The following is a 20,733-nucleotide window of genomic DNA, read 5'->3' as shown; positions in this document are numbered from 1 at the left end:
CTTGTTAGAAATGCAAATTCTCGGACAAGACCCCAGATCTACTGAATCTGAACATCTGGGGCTGGGCCCAGTCAACTGTGTTTTAACAAGCCCTAGGTGCTTCTGTTGCATGCTCAAGTTTGAGAACACCTGGTTTAAGTTTTTCTGCTCCCTCAGGTTTAAGATCTCCGAATTTAGATTGTTTTCCACTTCAGGTTCTAGATTCCTTTCCTACCTGTAGATGCCAGAAACACCCACAGGAAGCAAAGCAACCCCCCCCCGCCCCCCGCCTCTCTGTAGGACATGTGTATCCAAGAGAGCTTGAGAGTGAACCCTTGTTGAATTTGGCCATCTGTGTGAGGACCAGTCCCGCTTTATCTGATCTGGCTGGGCAGTGGTCCCTGAGGGGGTCGACCTGGCACTCTTTGAAGCCCACCTCCCTGGCCGCATAACCTCGGGGAGAGGTGACATCCTGGACCGGCTTTTCTGGGGGGTACTCGGCCGGCGTCCCGCCCCACGCTCTCGCGTAAACACGCGGTTTCCTTGGCAACACCTGGAACGCACGTCAAAAGCTCCGCGGGTCGCGGGCTACGGTCAACCCTTCGGCCAAGCGCAACTCCAGGCAGAGGCCCCTGACCCCGGCCCCGAGCCATCTCGGGCTTGCGGGCGCCTCCCCCGGTGCGGGATGAGCAGACCTGCGGCCGCCGCGGGGCCCCATGGAGAAGCTGCCGCCGGTGCGCCCAACAGTGAGCACAACCCTGTCGGGCAGCCCACACCCCGGCGCCCCATCCGCGGCCGGCACGCCTGGCCGGACTTCCTCTGCGGCGACGGCGACGGCCGTGCTCTCCTTCAGCACCGCGTCGGCCGCGGCGCTGGGGAACCAGAGCGGCGGGAGCGGGAGCGACAACACTGGCGCCTCGGCTGGCGGCGGCCTTGGCGGGCACGGCGCGGCGGAGAGGCCACCGCTGGGCCCCGCGGCGGCGCCGCTGCTATCTCAGGGGGCGGCGGGGACGGCCCAGGCGCTCGTCCTCCTGCTCATCTTCCTGCTGTCTAGCCTGGGCAACTGCGCGGTGATAAGGGTGATCGTGAAGCACCGGTAGCTCCGCACTCTCACCAACGCGTTCACCCTGTCCTGTCTCTGTCGGATCTGCTCACGGCGCTTCTCTGCCTGCCAGCCGCCTTCCTGGACCTCTTCACGCCGCCCGAGGGCCCGGCACCCGCCGCCGCCGCGGGGCCCTGGCACCGCCAGCCATTTCTTAGCTCGTGCTTCGGCATCGTGTCCACACTCAGCGTAGCCCTCATCTCGCTGGACCGCTACTGCGCCATCGTGCGGCCGACGCGGGAGAAGATCGGGCGCCGCCGCGCGCTGCAGCTGCTGGCCGGCGCCTGGCTGGCGGCGCTGTGCTTCTCCTTGCCCTGGAAGCTGCTCCGTGCTACCTGGGAGTCCCCGGCGGCGCAGAGCTTCCACGGCTGTCTGTACCGGACGTCCCTGGACCCCGCGCAACTGGGCGCGGCCTACAGTGTTGGGTTGGTGGTGGCTTGCCACCTGCTGCCCTTCCTGCTCATGTGCTTCTACCACTACCATGTCTGCAGGACCGTGCGCCTGTCGGACTTGCGCGTGCGGCCCCTGACCACCTACGCGCGCGTGCTGCGCTTCTTCAGCGACGTGCGCGCGGCCACCACAGTGCTCATCATGATTGTCTTCGTCATCTGCTGCTGGGGGCCCTACTGCTTCCTGGTGCTGCTGACCGCGGCCCGGCAGGCCCAAGCCACGCAGGCTCCCTCGCTCCTCAACGTGGTGGCCGTATGGCTGACCTGGGCCAATGGGGCCATCAACCCTGTCATCTATGCCATTCGCAACCCAAACATTTCGATGCTCCCAGGGCGCAACCGGCCTGCGACAGCAGCAGCTAAACAGCCTAAATCCGAAGCGGGGGATACCAGCCTCCAAGAAGGGTTGGGATGCAGAGCTTGTGAAGACAAATTTTCACCCGCTTCGATGAACAATACAGGATTCCGGGGAGAATCGTGTGCTTAATAAAGCCAAACATTTACAAAAAGGACAGAGAGGAGGCTTACCACTTCCCCCAAACAACATACAAAACAGTGTCCTTTCCTTCAGAAGCGCTGAAAGGAATGTAAAGTGCAAAACTTAAAACGATGTTTAACCACACAACCAAGCATGGTGAACTGTAAGTGCCAAAAATGACAAAAATAAAATTCCCAATTACTGAAAAACTCATATTACAGGAATCACAGTGGGAAACAAACAAAAAAATTCATTGAATCCAACTGGTTCATATACATAGACTTTCAGGAAAGAATGAAGACCTTAAGAATTGCTCGAAGGCCCCTCTAAATCACCAGCATTCAGCAGAACTTCAGATTTCTAGAACTTGCACCTCTGACACATGCCTTGGGTGCTTAGGTTAGGAGTCAAAAATTTTTATCCTTACACACTTTGGTGCATTTCCTCCCCACCCCCACCCCCATAATCTTTGTGAGAAATTTTAAATTCATCCCGTTTAAAACCATTTTAGGATTTTGAAAAAATGGTTTATTACTAAAAGTGGTTTATTACTACAAAATCCAACCATTTGAGGGGCAAAGAGAAGTATGAACATAAAGAAATGTGGCTATTTTTTAAAGTATTTCAAGATTATACTTAGAAATGAATGTCCCCCATCTAACCCCCAAAATTATCTGCCTTGGAAACTTTGAGACGTAAACCTTACTCTAACCTGCTACTTTTGTTTCTAATGATTTAGGGGTGCCGCTCTCAGAAAGCTTTCACATTCTTAAAAAATAATTTTCATAGTAGAAAATCTTGGCATTTGAGGTAAATTTGATTTTTGGATGCAGCCAAAAATGTAATTTGAAGTCAAGTTGATTGAATTTTGTGAGTAATGCATATATACATGTATGAGAGCTCTATAAAAGTAATAAGCTTGGCTATCCTAGGTAGCTTTCATCTAACTGAAGGTGATTCCAAAGAGGAATTCAAAAAATATTTTGAGAAGTGGATGCATTCTTGGAATAAGCATAAAGTTCTCCAGGAAAATCATGTTCTTCTACATTTGGAAGTTTGGGTACATATGTTTTAAAAAAATAGTTGCTTAATAGACATGACATATAAAATAATGTGATCTTTATTTGAAAGGAGAATGGCTGTGGGATTATTATATATAATAGAGTACTCATAACTTAGGAGTAAAGTCAGAGAGGTAGTTTAATCAAGCCAGAAATACCTTCAGAAAGGTGCAAAACAAAGATGCTGTTTTAAAATATTTGAAAGCACAATTCGGGATTTGTGTAGGTAAAATTTCTCACATTAAATGCCACTGTACGTAGAGTCATTTACTCAGAATTTTACAAGATGTTTTTGTGTTTTCTTCCTCTTTCCTTTCTTCCATCTTGCCCCTCTTTTCTTCAGTATTTCACAGCCTTAATTGAATAAGTACTTTAAACTAGATATGAAACCTCTGCTCTCATATAAAGATTTTAATGTGAAATGGCCACCTTTTTTTCTTGTATTTAAAGATCTTCATTAGTATTTAATTTTTTTGTGTGACAGAAGGGTGTATGTCATTATTTTGTAATCAAAGATGGAAATATATGATTTTTTTTATACAGCAGATTCTTATTAGTCATCCATTTTATCCACAGCAGTGTATACACGTCAATCCCAATCTCCCAATTCATCCCACTACCACCCTCACCCCCACCCCCCCGCCACTTTCCCCCCTTGGTGTCCATATATTTGTTCTCTACATCTGTGTCTCAATTTCTGCCCTGTAAACTGGTTCATCTCTACCATTTTTCTAGGTTCCATATATATGTGTTAACATACGATATTTGTTTTTCTCTTTCTGACTTATTTCACTCTGTATGACAGTCTCTAGATCCATCCACATCTCTACAAATGACCAAATTTCATCCCTTTTTATGGCTGAGTAATATTCCATTGTATATATGTACCACATCTTCTTTATCCATTCATCTGTCGATGGGCATATAGGTTGCTACCATGTCCTGGCTATTGTAAATAGTGCTGCAATGAACATTGGGGTGCATGTGTCTTTTTGAATTATGGTTTTCTGTGGGTATATGCCCAGTAGTGGGATTGCTGGGTCATATGGTAATTCTATTTTTAGTTTTTTAAGGAACCTCCATACTGTTCTCCATGGTGACTGTATCAATTTACATTCCCACCAACAGTGCAAGAGGGTTCCCTTTTCTCCACACCCTCTCCAGCATTTGTTGTTTGTAGATTTTCTGATGATGCCCATTCTAACTGGTGTGAGGTGATACCTCATTGTAGTTTTGATTGGCATTTCTCTAATAATTAGTGAAGTTGAGCAGCTTTTCATGTGCTTCTTGGCCATCTGTATATATATGATTCTTGTCAGAGCTAAAGATGTTTTAATTTTTTCGCTTTCTCAAGGCATCACACAATCAGAAGTTTATGAATTATCTTTATATATCTTCCTACACTGAGTGTAGTACAGAGTAGATGAGATCATGTCTCCTCTTTAGCACTTATTATAAAACATTTACAGACAGTGCAGCTGAACTCACGTTGAACAGATATCCTGTTAAAGGCAAAAAGGTTGTGTATCTTTCACATTTTGAGAAAATGGAAGTCATGTCTGATATTTCGGGGAAAATGATAAAGTCTTCCAATTCTGAAAGGTATCATAGCACAGAAATTCAGCAACTGTGAATAGAGGCAGAAAAAGAGTTAGAGCTCTTAGGGGAAGGAGGCAAGCATGTTGCAAAATAGGGTATTGTCTGAGAAAAAGAATTGAAGGAAGACATTTAAAAATAAACGTAACATGAAATAAACCTGCTTCGTGCGTGAGGGGGAAATCCATGAGATTGGGAGTGACAAGGTGGTGGCATGAAGGACTGTAGGCAGAAAAATGAATCCCCACCCTGACTCCTGGTAGGCAGGCGTAGGAAGTTTTAGGAAGGGGGTGCCTTGGGAAGGAGATTGTTCTGTTAGTGGTTCTAAGAGTAATGGTGGGTAAGAATGTGAGGAGAGAGAGAGAAAGTAGCTAGTAAGTTACTGAACAATTTACAGTGTTGTGTTTGTCTTTAAATTTGAGGCTATACAACTGGTCAGTGATAGAACTAGGACTTGAACCTCAGAACCCCATATTCCCTTCTCTACCCTCTGTTGCCCCCATAAAGATCAATAGATAGAGAAACTAAGGATGAGAAGTTGTGGTACTATCATCATCATCATCATCACCACCACCATCAACATCATCACCATCTACTGGTTTTATTTCGTACTTTATGTAGAACAACTTCCTGGGCACTAAGACTACTAACGGGTAGAAATCACATTACCTGCCTTAAGAGGGCATACAGACTAATCGAAGACTTTGTGCTTTATAAAAATGGGCCATAATCAGGACTCTTTAGTTTACCTGTAAGGAAGAAAAGGTGCAGCATTTTCAGAAGTGGTTAGCAAAGAAGAGATGGATTTGGAAGCAAAAGACATGCAGATAAAGGTCGGGAACAAATCTGGTCCAGTTGTAAATACTTAGAGACAAAAATTAGCGCCTTGAATAAAAGATGTGAAAGAATGACTCAAATAAATATAAGACTTAGACCTTTCCTCATGGCTTTGTGGGAAAAGGAGAAAGAGAAGCTGTGCAATATTGGGAAGTATTAAATATTGTTTAGACATAAAGGCCAGAATGTAATCCTTCATATCTCATTCTGATCCCAGCTTGAGTATTTCATTTAAATTACAATAACAAGTCATACTCAGCATAGTACATACATTAGCTCATTTAATCCTCAAAGCAACCCTCTAAGTAGTGGGTGGGTGGGGGGATGCTATTACTATCACACCACCCATTTTACAGATGAAAAAACTGAAGCAGGGCTTCCCTGGTGGCGCAGTGGTTGAGAGTCCGCCTGCCGATGCAGGGGACATGGGTTCGTGCCCCGGTCCGGGAAGATCCCACATCCCGCGGAGCGGCTGGGCCCGTGAGCCATGGCCACTGAGCCTGCGCGTCCGGAGCCTGCGCTCCGCAACGGGAGAGGCCACAACAGTGAGAGGCCCGCGTACCGCAAAAAAAAAAAAAAACCCTGAAGCACACAGGGACTACGTGATTTGTCTAAGATCACACAGGAAGTAAGTTCTAGATGTAAGATTTGTCCTTAGCAGACTGGTGCCAGAAGTGTCATCTTAACCACTGCACGGTACTGCTTCTCTAATTTGTGAAAGCTAATGGGAAACCTGAAAAAAGCCTGGGAAGATAAAAACAACGATCAAAGGAATGGGAAATAGATATCATAAAACTTAAAAGAAAGGATTTGTTTAATTTGGAGAACAGCTATATAAGATGTGTGTTTTAAAAATATATGAAGAGATTTTGAGCAGTTATTTTCTCATATAAATCCCAGCCCTGGATGACCCCAGTCATTGGCCTTCTCCATTCCTGCTCCAGGGTAGCTGAGCACAGCTGGAGAAAATTAGAGTCAGATCAATTAGTACCGTCTACACCTAGAATCCGTAGCCTCGCCCTACCCTTCCACCCTGCCCGGCAGTCTGAACCTCTTCTCTTGTCAGCTCACTCTTTCTGCCCATTTTAGTGACCCCTCAAACTTTCAACCAATTCTCCCCTTTTGGAAGATCACTTTTGCTCCTACTTCACAAAGAAAATAGAAGCCATCAGATACATATACCCTCATATTTTAGCCATCGAATGTAACAAACTAAACTGAATTTATACCAGTTCTCAGCTCTGTCTTTCTAATAGTAACGAAGCTGGTCCCCTCGCCAGCCTCAGGACCCTCATGCTATCAGTTATCTCCTTTCTGTGGTATCCTTAGCCTTTCTGCTGAACCAAATCCTTCCCATGAGCTCTTAAGCATTCTTACTTAAAAGGAGAAAACAAAGCCTCTCCGATTTATTCATCCCTTTTCTCTCCCTGAGCTCCCGCCCTTCCACTAAACTTGTCAAAAGAATTGCCTACACTTTATCAGATCTAGATCCTGGTCCATAATGTTCATGGTGCAAGAAAGTCACTTATGCAACTCAATTTTTCCCCAATCCCCTATTCTGCCAGATGGCAGAAACTTAAGATGGGCTTAAATAAGCCCAGGCTCTATGGGCTTATTTAGCGCCAAGGCCCAGGTGAGCGTCAGTCTTCAGTGGTCATCTGGCTGTACTGAGGTACCCATCGATCTGTCTCTGGTCACATCCACAGCGGGCTGTATGAGTTATCCCCACTCAGTCTGAGAGGACCCAGGCCTAACTCAGACAGCTTTAGAGCCCTTCTTTGGACACAGAAAGATTATTACTCCATCTCAGCACCGATGGAGGGCTGTGGCAACCCCTATAATGCTGTCTCATTATTTTCTCATATAAATCCCAGCCCTGGATGACCCCAGTCATTGGTCTTCTCCATTCCTGCTCCAGGGTGGCTGAGCACAGCTGGAGAAAATTAGGCACCTCAGGCTATTTTTTAAATTAGTTTTTAAATTTTTTTTTTTTTTTTTTTTGCGGTTCGCGGGCCTCTCACTGTTGTGGCCTCTCCCGTTGCAGAGCGCAGGCTCCGGACGCGCAGGCTCAGCGGCCATGGCTCACGGGCCCAGCTGCTCCGCGGCATGTGGGGTCGTCCCGGACCAGGGCACGAACCCGTGTCCCCTGCATCGGCAGGCGGACTCTCAACCACTGCGCCACCAGGGAAGCCCCAGTTTTTAATATTTTGGATTACTTAAAAATTTTTAGTATTGTTGGGTCAGTAAATCAAAATAATACATAAAGTATATGTTGGGGGTTCTACTTATGGAATGGCAATGAGGAGCTCTGTGACCTGCTCCCCAGTGAGACAAGTGTAGCTGGTGAAAATTATTTAAAAAGCAACCATTTGAAGCGTCTGGAAATTGTAAGAGTAAAACCATGCATAATGGTTGGTCAAATTCATTTCATCTGTCTTCACTAATCAAGGTCATTTTAAGACTCCAAGCAGCACATGGCCTAAACAATAAGATGTCTGCCTGAGTTATTTTCCAAGAACTTGGAGTCAGCTGCATCTAGTTTGAGCTGGGCTGATTAAGACTGGATAGGATTGCCAGCCCTCCAACTGGGCAGGCATGAATGTCCTCTCTGTGACCTTTTGACGTCAGAGGGCTGAAAACTCCACCCTCCGATGGTGCTAAGCGCCTCCACGTTTGAACTGAAGAGGCCTGTAGTTAGTTACACCTGCGCAGAAGGACAGTTACGGCACCTTTTTCCAATCACCTTTCCCTACACTCCCCACGCCTCAGACCGCCCTGCTTCTTTATTCGTTATCCCATAAATACCCGTGCCCTTGCCTTTGGGGAGGTGCGTTTGCGATTCGTTCTTCCGCGTCCTTGCGTGACGGCCATGAGAATAAACCCTCTGCTACACAGCTCTGTCTCAGCGTTCCGCTTCCTGTGCGTTGGGCAAGATGAACCTGGTTCAGTAACAAGAGCATACAGCAAATGAAGAAATAGTTATGCAAGAAAGTCTGCTATAACTCAGTAAGAACAGCACGAGTGGGTAGAATTTGAATTATAACCCGCTCCTTCTCTCAGCTCATTGTGACAGAAACTCCACTTCAGGTGAGTACCGCCAAGAACCCGGGGCTCCCTCTTTCCCCAGTTCCCAGTCCAGCACTGTGGTGCTTCCCGGGAGGAGCAGGTACCGAGAACTTCTCATCTTTCCAGCTACATGTTGCAGAGACTAAATCCCAGGTGATTGCGGCCATAGAGGTTGGGAGTTCTCTTCTTCCGCCTGGTCCCCATTCACAGGGTGGGTGCTTAACCTCAGTACAGCATGCTGGGAATACTGGGACTGTGATTGCCCCCACCCAGCTTGTGGTAGAGCAGAGCCTCCATGCTAGGAAAGACTAAGAAGCTGAGAAGATTAGAGGCTACTGTCCCCACCACTGCCTTGCTCCTAAAGCGGGGTATTACTCCAAAAGAGGCAGGCACCCCAAAGAAGAAGACCACTCTCTTCCCCCAGCCTCAGAGCAGTGGTCAGGTGTTTTGATCAGTGGTGTGGACAGGCCTTTAAACAGAGAGTCCTGAAGGTTCTCCCTAAGGAACTATATTTGAAACAGAGTGTGGGGAATTTCAAATCTAAGGGCATTTTTAGAAACAGTACATTTTTGTGTAAACAAAATTTGGGGGCCTGATATCTTTTTTTTTCTTTTTTTTGCGGTACGCAGGCCTCTCATTGTCGTGGCCTCTCCCGTTGCGGAGCACAGGCTCCGGACGTGCAGGCTCAGCAGCCATGGCTCACGGGCCCAGCCGCTCCGTGGCCTGTGGGAATCTTCCCGGACCGGGGCACGCACCCGTGTCCCCTGCATTGGCAGGCGGACTCCCAACCACTGCACCACCAGGGAAGCCCTTGATATCTTCTTGAGAGATACAAACTAAACCATAGGTCAGCTAATTTACCAGAGAGAATCAGGGAAAGACATGTAAAAAATATATCATTTGTTGAGCAATTTCACTTCTTCCAAAGTAGTTTATAGAAATATTCACAAATATGGGCAGAGATTTAGGGATGATTATCACTGTGTTATCACTGAGAATAATCAAAACACCCAATGATAAATGGTTAAATAAATGAAACGTTTATACAAAGAAATTTTATGTTGTCATTGTGAACTGCTTTGTACACATTTTAATAAGTTGGGAAAACCCTCATAATTTTAACTTAAGCAAAATTGTGAACTGAATGTTCAGTGTAACACCTCCTTTTTTAATGAATGCACACACATAGAAAAAGACTAGATATAAATATATCAGTGTTAACAGTGGTGATGTCATTGTTCCATAGTTCTGGTTATACTTGTACTAGTTTCATAGGGATGCCATTAAACAAAGTACCACAAGCTAGGTGGCTTAAAACAACAGAGACTTATTGTCTCCTAGTTCCTGGAAGCTAGAAGCCTGAAACCAAGGTGTTGGCAGGGCTGTGTGCCCTCTGACGTCTGTAGAGGGCTAGCTTCTGGTGGTTTGCTGGCACTCTGGCATTCTTTGGCTTGCAGCTGCATCCCTCTAATCCTATTTTCAAACGGCATTCTACTTGTATGTCTGATATAACATCATCTTCCCACCATGTTAATCTATGTGCTCAAGCTACCCTCTTAAAAGAACACCAATCGTATTGCATTAGTGCCCACCCAAATGACCTAATCTTAACAAGATTACATCTGAAAAGACTCTATAAGGTGATGTTTACAGGTACCAAGGGTGAGGTCTTCAACACATCTTTTTAGGGGGACACAATTCAACCCACAACAGTACTGTACTACATTTTCCAAATCTCCTGCAATAATTACATACTCATTATCAGGAGTGGCTAAGGGATCCAGCTTAGGGGTCATACTAACCTGATGTAAAGCTAACCTCCACCACTTAACAGCTGTTTGACAGTGAGCAAGTTAACCTCACAATATTTCCATTTCCCCATGTGTAAAAGAAGGAGAATAATAATGCCTACCTTAGAGGATAGTATATATGATGCATTTAACATTGTGCCCTATCCTTAGCCAGGCGTTTACTGTGAATATTTACTATTATGGCTGAAAGAAAAATAATAGACAAATGCTACACAGAGAGAAATAGAATGAGGATTGAAAAGAAGCAATTAGAAGGTAAATAGTGGCTGTAATGAGTTGTTTCAGGAGCCATGCTGTAACAGACACCAGGTACCTTAGTGATTAGGAACTGAGAAATTGAAGGTAGCAAATAGAGGCCAGTTTCTTATGGACTTGGGCTATAGAAAGCAGAGGAAGACAACTAGAGGAAACAATGAAATTAAGTATGTTTTATATTACTAGGGATAACTAGCACATATTTAAAAATAAAGGGAAGTATTGGGGTTGGCCAAAAAGTTCGTTTGTCTTTTTTCTGTAGATGGCTCTAGTAGCACTTAGTTGTCTTTAACTTCATTCGAAACAGTTTTGTTAGATTGTGTTGTGACAGCTGTCATATCCATGTGCATTTAAAAAAACTTACCAAAATTGGTGAATTTTTGTGTAGTTCTTTTAATATTGAAGATGGAAGAAAAGCAACATTTTTGGCACATTATGCTTTATTATTTCAAGAGAGGTTAAAAACGCAACTGAAATGCAAAAAACGATTTGTGCAATGTATGGAGAAGGTGCTGACTGATCGAACGTGTCAAAAGTGGTTTGCCAAATTTCGTGGTGGAGGTTTCTCCCTGGACGATGCTCCACGGTCGGGTAGAGCAGTTGAAGTTGATAGTGATCAAATCGAGACATTAATTTGAGAACAATCAACGTTATACCACGCGGGAGATAGCCGACATACTCAAAATATCCAAATCAAGCGCTGAAAATCATTTGCACCAGCTTGGTTATGTTCATCGCTTTGATGTTTGGGTTCCACAGAAATTAAGTGAAAAAAAAAACCTTAACTGTATTTCCGCATGCGATTCTCTACTGAATCATAATGAAAATGTTCCGTTTTTAAAACAAATTGCAATGGGCGATGAAAAGTGGATACTGTACAATAATGTGGAACAGAAGAGATCGTGGGGCAAGCGAAATGAACCACCACCAACCACACCAAAGGTCAGTCTTTATCCAAAGAAAGTGTTTTTGTGTATATGGTGGGATTGGAAGGGAATCCTCTATTATGAGCTCCTTCCAGAAAACCAAACGATTAATTCCAATAAATACTGCTCCCAGTTAGACCAACTGAAAGCAGCACTTGATGAAAAGCGTCTGGAATTAGCCAACAGAAAACGCATAATCTTCCATCAGGATAACGCAAGACGGCATGTTTCTTTGATGACCAGGCAAAAGCTGTTACAGCTTGGCTGGGAAGTTCCGATTCGTCCACCGTATTCACCAGACATTGCACCTTTGGATTTCCATTTATTTCAGTCTTTACAAAATTCTCTCAATGGAAAAAATTTAATTCCCTGGAAGACTGTAAAAGGTACCTGGAACAGTTCCTTTCTCAAAAAGATAAAAAGTTTGGGGAAGATGGAATTATGATGAAGTTGCCTGAAAAATGGCAGAAGGTACTGGGACAAAATGGTGAATACTTTATTGAACAAAGTTCAAGATGTCTTTTATTTTTACTTAAAAACCGAAGGCACTTTATGGCCAACCCAATATATGGATAAAGAGAAAATGAAGATAAAATAGCAGTGAAAGTTGAAGTCAGGCATTGAGAGGGGTAGGTAGTCAATCTTCTGGATAATATAAGTATTTAATATACTATCCAGAAATTTGAGTATCTATTAAGGATTTTTAAGGCATATTTTTGTCTTATCATTTTTTAAACCCTGAAAGCTTACCACCCTTAAAAAAAGATTTAACTATTTTAGAGCAGTTTTATGTTCACAGTAAAATTGAGAGACAGGTAGAGAGATTTCCTGTATACCCCTTATCGCCACATGTTTGGAGCCTCCTCCATTATCCATCTGTATCCTCCACCAGGTTTGTTACAATCAATGAACCTACATTCATACATCATAGTCATTCAAAGTCCACAGTTTATATTAGGGTTCACTCTTGGTGTTGTACATTCTGTGGGTTTGGACAAGTATATCTTGACATGTATTCATCATTATAGTATCCTACAGAGTAGTTTCACTGCCCTAAAAATCCTGTGCTCCACCTATTCATCCCCCAACCACCAGCCTCTGGCAAGCAGTGCCTTTTTACTATCCCCATGCTTTTGTCTTTTCAAGAATGTCGTATAGTTGGAATCATACAGTATGTAGCTTTTTCAGATTAACTTCTTTCACTTAGCAATATGCATTTAGGGTTCCTCCACGTCTTTTCATGGCTTTATACGCTCATTTTTTGCACTGAATAATATTCCATTGTCCGGATGTACCATGTTTTATTTTTCCATTCACCTACTGGAAGACATCTTGGTTGCTTCTATATTTTGTAAATAATGAACAAAGCTGCTATAAGTATCCATGAGCAGTTTTTTTATGGGCACATAAGTTTCCAACTCATTTGGGTAAATACCAAGGAGCAAGACTGCTGAATTGTACGTTTAGAGTACAATTAGTTTAGTGAGAAACTGCCAAACTCTCTTCCAAAGAGGATGTTTCATTTTGTATTCCCACCAGCAATGAATGAGAGTTCCAGTTGCTCCACATCCTCATCAGCGTCAGCATTTGGTGTCGTCAGTGTTTGGGGTTTTGGCCATTCTAACAGGTATGTACTTGTATCTCATTGTTTTAATTTGCTTTTCCCTGATGACCAATGATGTATAGCATCTTTTCATATGCTTATTCGCCATCTGGATAGCTCCTTTGTGTCTGTCCAGGTCTTTGGCCCATTTTCTGAAATGCGTTGTTCATTTTCTTATTGACTTTTAAAAGTTCTTTGTATATTTTGGCTAACAGCCTTTAATCAGATGTGTCTTTGCAAATATTTTCTCCTAGTTTGTGGTTCGTCTCTTGATCTTTTCAACATTTTAAAAATGCATTAATCTAACAGTTTTAAGGCTATGATGAAAAGACAGAGTTGCTATTATCATTAGGAATATTACCCTTTCCTAAGGGACATTTTAGAAATTGTGTGGGGGGATTTTTGGTGTCATAATGTCACTGGCATTTATTGAGTGGTATCTAAGAATGCTAAATGTCCTACAAAACATATGAGAATACTGCCTGAGGCAGAGTTGTCCCACATCCCATACAATTATCAAATATCCCACCAAACATTGAAATAGCTGACATCTATGAATCATTATGTAATTTTAGAACTTTAATCCATTCTTCATAGAAATAGTTTTTAAACATTGTTTTATATACCCTGAGAAGTTTATTTAAATACAACTCTTTTATAAATAAAAAAATGTGTATTTGTTTTAGATTTTTATCAAGCAGTATTCACCATTTTTAAAAGTTTCATCACAATTTGCTACATTTCTTGAGATAATGGGTCATGAAGAAAGCACTCTTGTATCTGTCTACACTCGTAGCTATGATTCTACATTTAGGTGTAAGCATCTAACTACTTCACTGTTTACTTTGCAATAAACTACTTGCCACACAATAATAGATGAATGCTTGATAATTTACCAAGAGAAAAATCTGGTACAAAAGGGTACATAACTATATGACCCCATATGAAGTTCTAAAATAGGAAAAATATATAGTAGAAAAAAATAGAATTTCTAGTTTTGAGAGTTCCCACATGCTCATTCACCATATCCACCTTTTCCTTTAAGCCCTGAATCATATTTATAACAGGTGTTTTTAAAGTTCTTATCTGGTATTTCAAACATCTGGGCTATACAAATTACTGCTTCTCCTGGATTATGGTTGGTATTTCCTTTTTTTCCTTGTCTAGTTATCTTAGATTATATATTTTACATTGAGACAGTGCATTGTAGATAATGGATTTTGTGTTTTCCTTTAAAGGACATTTTACTTAAATTACCAGTGGATCCTTTCAGACTTGGTTTTTAATCTTTGAGCCACTCTAGTTTTGGCCTTAGTCTCAGGATATGACTCTTGTTTGGGGGCATGATTTTCATTGCCAAGTTATAGTCTCTCTGTTGTCTTAAATGAATGCCCAATGTTCTCCATGAAGTCTCTCCACTCTGGTTGGACTATAACTCCATCACCCAGTCCAGTATGATTTCAGGTATCTGTATTCATACGTCTCCCAGTTTTACCCTCTCCTAGTAGTCACCCTCTCCTAGGGCTCATGGCAATTTTTTTTCTATATATTTACACGCCAGTTCTGTAACAAAGATCTATGGGAGAACCCCCAGGCAGACTTCTGTCTCCCTCCATCACATAACTCCTTTTTCTCTAGTACTCTGGCCTGCAAATTCCAGTTTGTTCAGCTGCCTTGAACTCTGATCTCTACATTCTCAGCTTGGGAAGACCACCGTTCTCTACCTGGGCTCCATGTCCCAGTGCTAAAGTCTGAAAAATAGCCCTAGGCAGAAAGATTGAATACTTTATATAATACCTATGCATATAGGGCACTTAGCATGATGCCTGTCCAGAGAAAATGGTCAATAAATGCTATTTTTATTATGAAATCTATATTTAGTAAAATATAGCTACAAATTTCATTTTAGAAAATGTTATTAAAATATTTCGAGGACTTCCTTGGTGGCACAGTGGTTGAGAATCCGCCTGCCAGTGCAGGGGCCACGGGTTCGATCCCTGATCTGGGAAGATCCCTCATGCTGCAGAGCAGCTAAGCCCATACGCCACAACTACTGATCCCGTGCTCTAGAGCCCATGAGCCACAACTACTGAGCCTACGAGCCACAACTACGGATCCCACGTGCCACAACTACTGAAGCCCACGCGCCTAGAGCCCATGCTCTGCAACAAGAGAAGCCACCACAATGAGAAGCCCGCAAACCGCAATGAAGAGTAGCCCCTGCTAGCCACAACCAGAGAAAAGCCCGCGTGCAGCAACAGAGACCCAATGTAGCCAGAAACAATAAATAAATAAATTAAAAAAAAATACTTCAAGTGATCTCATTTTTGGAAAACGAACTTGCATTGATAGCTGAAAAGATATTTATTAAAAATACTACTAAAATCTTTTACCAAACTATGATTATAGTGGTCTTCAGGTAAAGACATAATGGGATAAATTATTATAATGTATTTTTTAAATAAATGATAAAAAAACACAAAAGAGCACTGTTAGTGGTCTGTGAAGAGAGGGGGCAGGTCCCTCCACTTGGCCTTGGATGGAGTAAAATCATTTACCTATTTTTCATTGCAGTGGACCCTTGGGTTTTTGGGACTATTGGCTGGAAGTACTGTCTTCTCTGCCCAGTAGCCTCTGAGTGAGACCTGAGTTACTGGCCTGGGCTCCTGAAAATATACCACCATAGGAGTACTTCTAAATTGTGTGTTTGAGTAGTTTAACTGAATTTTTCCCAGTTTTTTTTTTCTTAAACTGTAAGCCAGTCTTATGTTTTTTTTTTTGTTTTTGTTTTTTTTGTTTTTTTTTTTGTGGTACGCGGGCCTCTCACTGTTGTTGCCTCTCTTGTTGCGGAGCACAGGCTCCGGACGCGCAGGCTCAGCGGCCGTGGCTCACAGGCCCAGCCGCTCCGCGGCATGTGGGATCTTCCCAGACTGGGGCACGAACCCGTGTCCCCTGCATCGGCAGGCGGACTCTCAACCACTGCGCCACCAGGGAATACTGGTTACTGTTAGTACTCATACTGTTAGTACTCACTTGGATTCAGATAATTTTTTTTATATCAGTACCCTGTTTTATCCTCTCCACATGAGTAAAGGAATAGAGGATAATCATATATCTTTACACCCTTGTCCCTGGGTGTTCCTCCTTCAGCTGGATCTCCCTGTATCATTGGTCAAGAAAGCACAAGCCACCAGAATCTAACAATTGTCATCATGTTTATTCAGGAAGTTTAGCTGGCTCATCTAGATGGCTAGCATCTCTCTCCCAAAGCACTGGGCTTTGTTAAATAAGGCTGCCTTTCCTCTCAGAGGAATATGCTGTCTAGTCAAAAGCAGAGAAATAAAAAAAATAAAAAAATATAAATAAATAAATAAATAAAAACAGAAATATCTCTACTAGATTAAGGCAAAACACACACCTGACTAATCTGTTTTCAAGGATCCCACTATGTGGGCTACTTTAAAAGTCAACAATTGTCAGTCACCTTGTTGTTTTCTCTCCAAAGAACCTAACAATCAATTTAACTAAAAAAAATACTGTTAACCCTGCTCTATCTTTAGCTACAAGGACTATAGACAAACCAAAGGAGAGATGGCAGAGTTCACCATTCCCTAGTAGTCATTCAGTGCCTGCAGATCTCTGCATGTCAGGGGTTCACAGGCAAATACATATTTTCTTGGGAGCACGACTGTATATGCTTCCACTGCGAGTGAGGAAAAAATTAAAATAACATTTTACCTGTGATTTGAAAGACTGAAGTACTATTAACTCACCACAAGGGGGCTCCATTATGAAGTACAACAACTTTCAAAGAGGAAAATACCAACCATTTTAAAAGCGGCACATCGCAGTGCATTTAAATGCTTTAACATTCTTGTTGATTATGGTTTGGCTCTCATAAAAATAATGTATCCTCTTGGTGCTATGCAAATCTAAGGCAAATGTATCATGTGTTAGATCCATAATTTAAATTGAGGTGAGTGCATAGAATAAGACAGTCTTTTTGTGGGACAGAGAAAGTGAAAGGGTGGTAATAAAAAATATAAAAACAATTTGCTTCAGTTATTACATTTCCTCCAGCAGTTGACACAAAGATTCAGCTTTCGCTATCTAAGTCAAATAAGAAAGGTTATTAACCTTTGGCTAAAATTCTTTCCCTTTATATTACCTGTTTGGTAGCACCTCGGGCCATGATGTTATTTGTATTTATTTGTTTATTTCTAAAAGGTTTTGTTTTTTTAACACCTTTATTGGAGTATAATTGCTTTACATTGTTGTGTTAGTTGCTGCTGTATAACAAAGTGAATCAGCTATATGTATACATATATCCCCATATCTCCTCCCTCTTGCGTCTCCCTCCCACTCTCCCTATCCCACCCCTCTAGGTGGTCACAAAGCACCGAGCTGATCTCCCTGTGCTATGTAGCTGCTTCCCACTAGCTATCTATCTTACATTTGGTAGTGTATATATGTCAGTGCCACTCTCACTTCGTCTCAGCTTACACTTCCCTCTCCCTGTGTCCTCAAGTCCATTCTCTACGTTTGCATCTTTATTCCTGTCCTGCCCCTAGGTTCTTCAGAACCATTTTTTTTTGGATTCCATATCTATGAGTTAGCATACGGTATTTTTCTCTTTCTGACTTACTTCACTCTGTATGACAGACTCTAAGTCCATCCACCTCACCACAAGTAACTCAATTTCGTTTCATTTTATGGCTGAGTAATATTCCATTTTATATATGTGCCACATCTTTATCCACTCCTCTGTTGATGGACACTTAGGTTGCTTCCATGTCCTGGCTATTGTAAATAGAGCTGCAATGAACATTGTGGTACATGGCTCTTTTTGAATTATGGTTTTCTCAGGGTATATGCCCACTAGTGGGATTGCTGGGGCATATGGTAGTTTTAGTTTTAGTTTTTTAAGGAACCTCCATACTGTTCTCCATAGTGGCTGTATCAATTTACATTCCCACCAACAGTGCAAGAGGGTTCCCTTTTCTCCACACCCTCTCCAGCACTTATTGTTTGTAGATTTTTTGATGATGGCCATTCTCACTGGTGTGAGGTGATACCTCATTGTAGTTTTGATTTGCATTTCTCTAATGATTAGTGTTGTTGAGCATCCTTTCATGTGTTTGTTAGCAATCTGTATATCTTTGGAGAAATGTCTCTTTAGGTCTTCTGCCCATTTTTGGATTGGGTTTTTTGTTTTTTGGATATTGAGCTGCATAAGCTGCTTGTAAATTTTGGAGAATAATCCTTTGTCAGTTGCTTCATTTGCAAATATTTTCTCCCATTCTGAGGGTTGTCTTTTGGTCTTGTTTATGGTTTCCTTTGCTGTGCAAAAGATTTTAAGTTTCATTAGGTCCCATTTGTTTATTTTTGTTTTCATTTCCATTTCTCTAGGAGGTGGATCAAAAAGGATCTTGCTGTGATTTATGTCAGAGTGTTCTGCCTATGTTTTCCTCTAAGAGTTTTACAGTGTCTAGCATTACATTTAGGTCTTTAATCCATTTTGAGTTTATTTTTGTGTATGGTGTTAGGGAGTGTTCTAATTTCATTCTTTTACATGTAGCTGTCCAGTTTTCCCAGCACCACTCTCCATTGTATATTCTTGCCTCCTTAATCAAAGATGAGGTGACCATATGTGTGTGGGTTTATCTCTGGGCTTTCTATCCTGTTCCATTGATCTATATTTCTGTCTTTCTGCCAGAACCATACTGTGTTGATTACTATAGTTTTGTAGTATAGTCTGAAGTCAGGGAGCCTGATTCCCCCAGCTCTGTTTTTCTTTCTCAAGATTGCTTTGGCTATTAGGAGTCTTTTGTGTTTCCATACAAATTGTGAAATTTTTTGTTCTAATTCTGTGAAAAATGCCAGTGGTATTTTGTTAGGGATTGCACTGAATCTGTAGATTGCTTTGGGTAGTATAGTCATTTTCACAATGTTGATTCTTCCAATCCAAGAACATGGTATATCTCTCCATCTGTTTGTATCATCTTTAATTCTTTCATTAGTGTCTTATAGTTGTCTGCATACAGGTCTTTTGTCTCCTTAGGTAGGTTTATTCCTAGGTATTTTATTCTTTTTGTTGCAATGGTAAATGGGAGTGTTTCCTTAATTTCTCTTTCAGTTTTTTCATCATTAGTGTATAGGAATGCAAGAGATTTCTGTGCATTAATGTTGTATCCTGCTACTCTACCAAATTCATTGATTAGCTCTAGTAGTCTTCTGGTAACATCTTTAGGATTCTCTCTATATAGGATCATGTCATCTGCAAACAGTGACAGCTTTACTTCTTCTTTTCCGATTTGGATTCCTTTTATTTCTTTTTCTTCTCTGATTGCTGTGGCTAAAATTTCCAAAACTATGTTGACTAACAGTAGTGAAAGTGGACAACCTTGTCTTGTTCCTGATGTTAGAGGAAATGGTTTCATTTTTTCACCATTGAGAACAATGTCATATATGGGTTTTAGTATGTTGAGGTAAGTTCCCTCTATGCCTACTTTCTGGAGGGTTTTTTATCATAAATCGGTGTTGAATTTCATTGAAAGCTTTTTCTGCATCTATTGAGATGATCACATGGATTTTATCCTTCAATTTGTTTATTTGGTTTATCACATTGATTTACGTATATTGAAGAATCCTTGCATTCCTGGGATAAACGCCATTTGATCATAGTGTATGATCCTTTTAATGTGCTGTTGGATTCTGCTTGCTAGTGTTTTGTTGAGGATTTTTGATTCTCTGTTCATCAGTGATATTGACATGTAGTTTTCTTTCTTTGTGACATCCTTGTCTGGTTTTGGTATCAGGGTGATGGTGGCCTCGTAGAATGAGTTTGGGAGTGTTCCTTCCTCTGCTATATTTTGGAAGAATTAGAGAAGGATAGGTGTTAGCTCTACTCTAAATGTTTGATAGAATTCACCTGTGAATCCATCTGGTCCTGGGCTTTTGTTTGTCAGAAGATTTTTAATCACAGTGTCATTTTCAGTGCTTGTGATTGGTCTGTTAATATTTTCTATTTCTTCCTGGTTCAGTCTCGGAAGGTTGTGCTTTTCTAAGAATTTGTCCATTTCTTCCAGACTGTCCATATTATTGGCATAGAGTTGCTTATAGTAATCTCTCATGATCCTTTGTATTTCTTCAGTGTCAGTTGTTACTTCTCCTTTTTCATTTCTAATTCTGTTGATTTGAGTCTTCTCCCTTCTTTTCTTGATGAATCTGGCTAATGGTGTATCAATTTTGTTTATCTTCTCAAAGAACCAGCTTTTAATTTTATTGATCTTTGGTATCGTTTCCTTCATTTCTTTTTCATTTATTTCTGATCTGATCTTTATAATTTCTTTCCTTCTGCTAACTTGGGGTTTTTTTTCTTCTTTCTCTAATTGCTTTAGATGAAAGCTTAGGTTGTTTATTTGAGATGTTCCTTTTTTCTTGAGGTAGGATTGTATTGCTATAAACTTCCCTCTTAGAATTGCTTTTGCTGCATCCCATAGGTTTTGGGTCATCGTGTTTTCATTGTCATTTGTTTCTAGGTATTTTTTAATTTCCTCTTTGATTTCTT

At 41.8% G+C, this 20,733-nt stretch overlaps 1 protein-coding gene across 1 annotated transcript; it reads left to right on the top strand.

Moving 5' to 3' along the window:
• The first annotated feature begins 560 nt into the window (after positions 1-560).
• Positions 561-3,554, top strand: GPR135 (G protein-coupled receptor 135). Its single transcript, XM_030854457.2, is given in 2 exon segments — positions 561-1,107; positions 1,110-3,554. Coding segments are annotated over 2 exon segments (1,320 nt in total). The 5' UTR covers positions 561-695; the 3' UTR covers positions 2,018-3,554.
• The last annotated feature ends 17,179 nt before the right edge of the window (positions 3,555-20,733 follow it).

This window comes from Globicephala melas, chromosome 2, assembly GCF_963455315.2.
Source record: "Globicephala melas chromosome 2, mGloMel1.2, whole genome shotgun sequence".
Classification (NCBI taxonomy): Eukaryota; Metazoa; Chordata; class Mammalia; order Artiodactyla; family Delphinidae; genus Globicephala; species Globicephala melas.
This window is presented reverse-complemented; position numbering and strand designations above follow the sequence as displayed.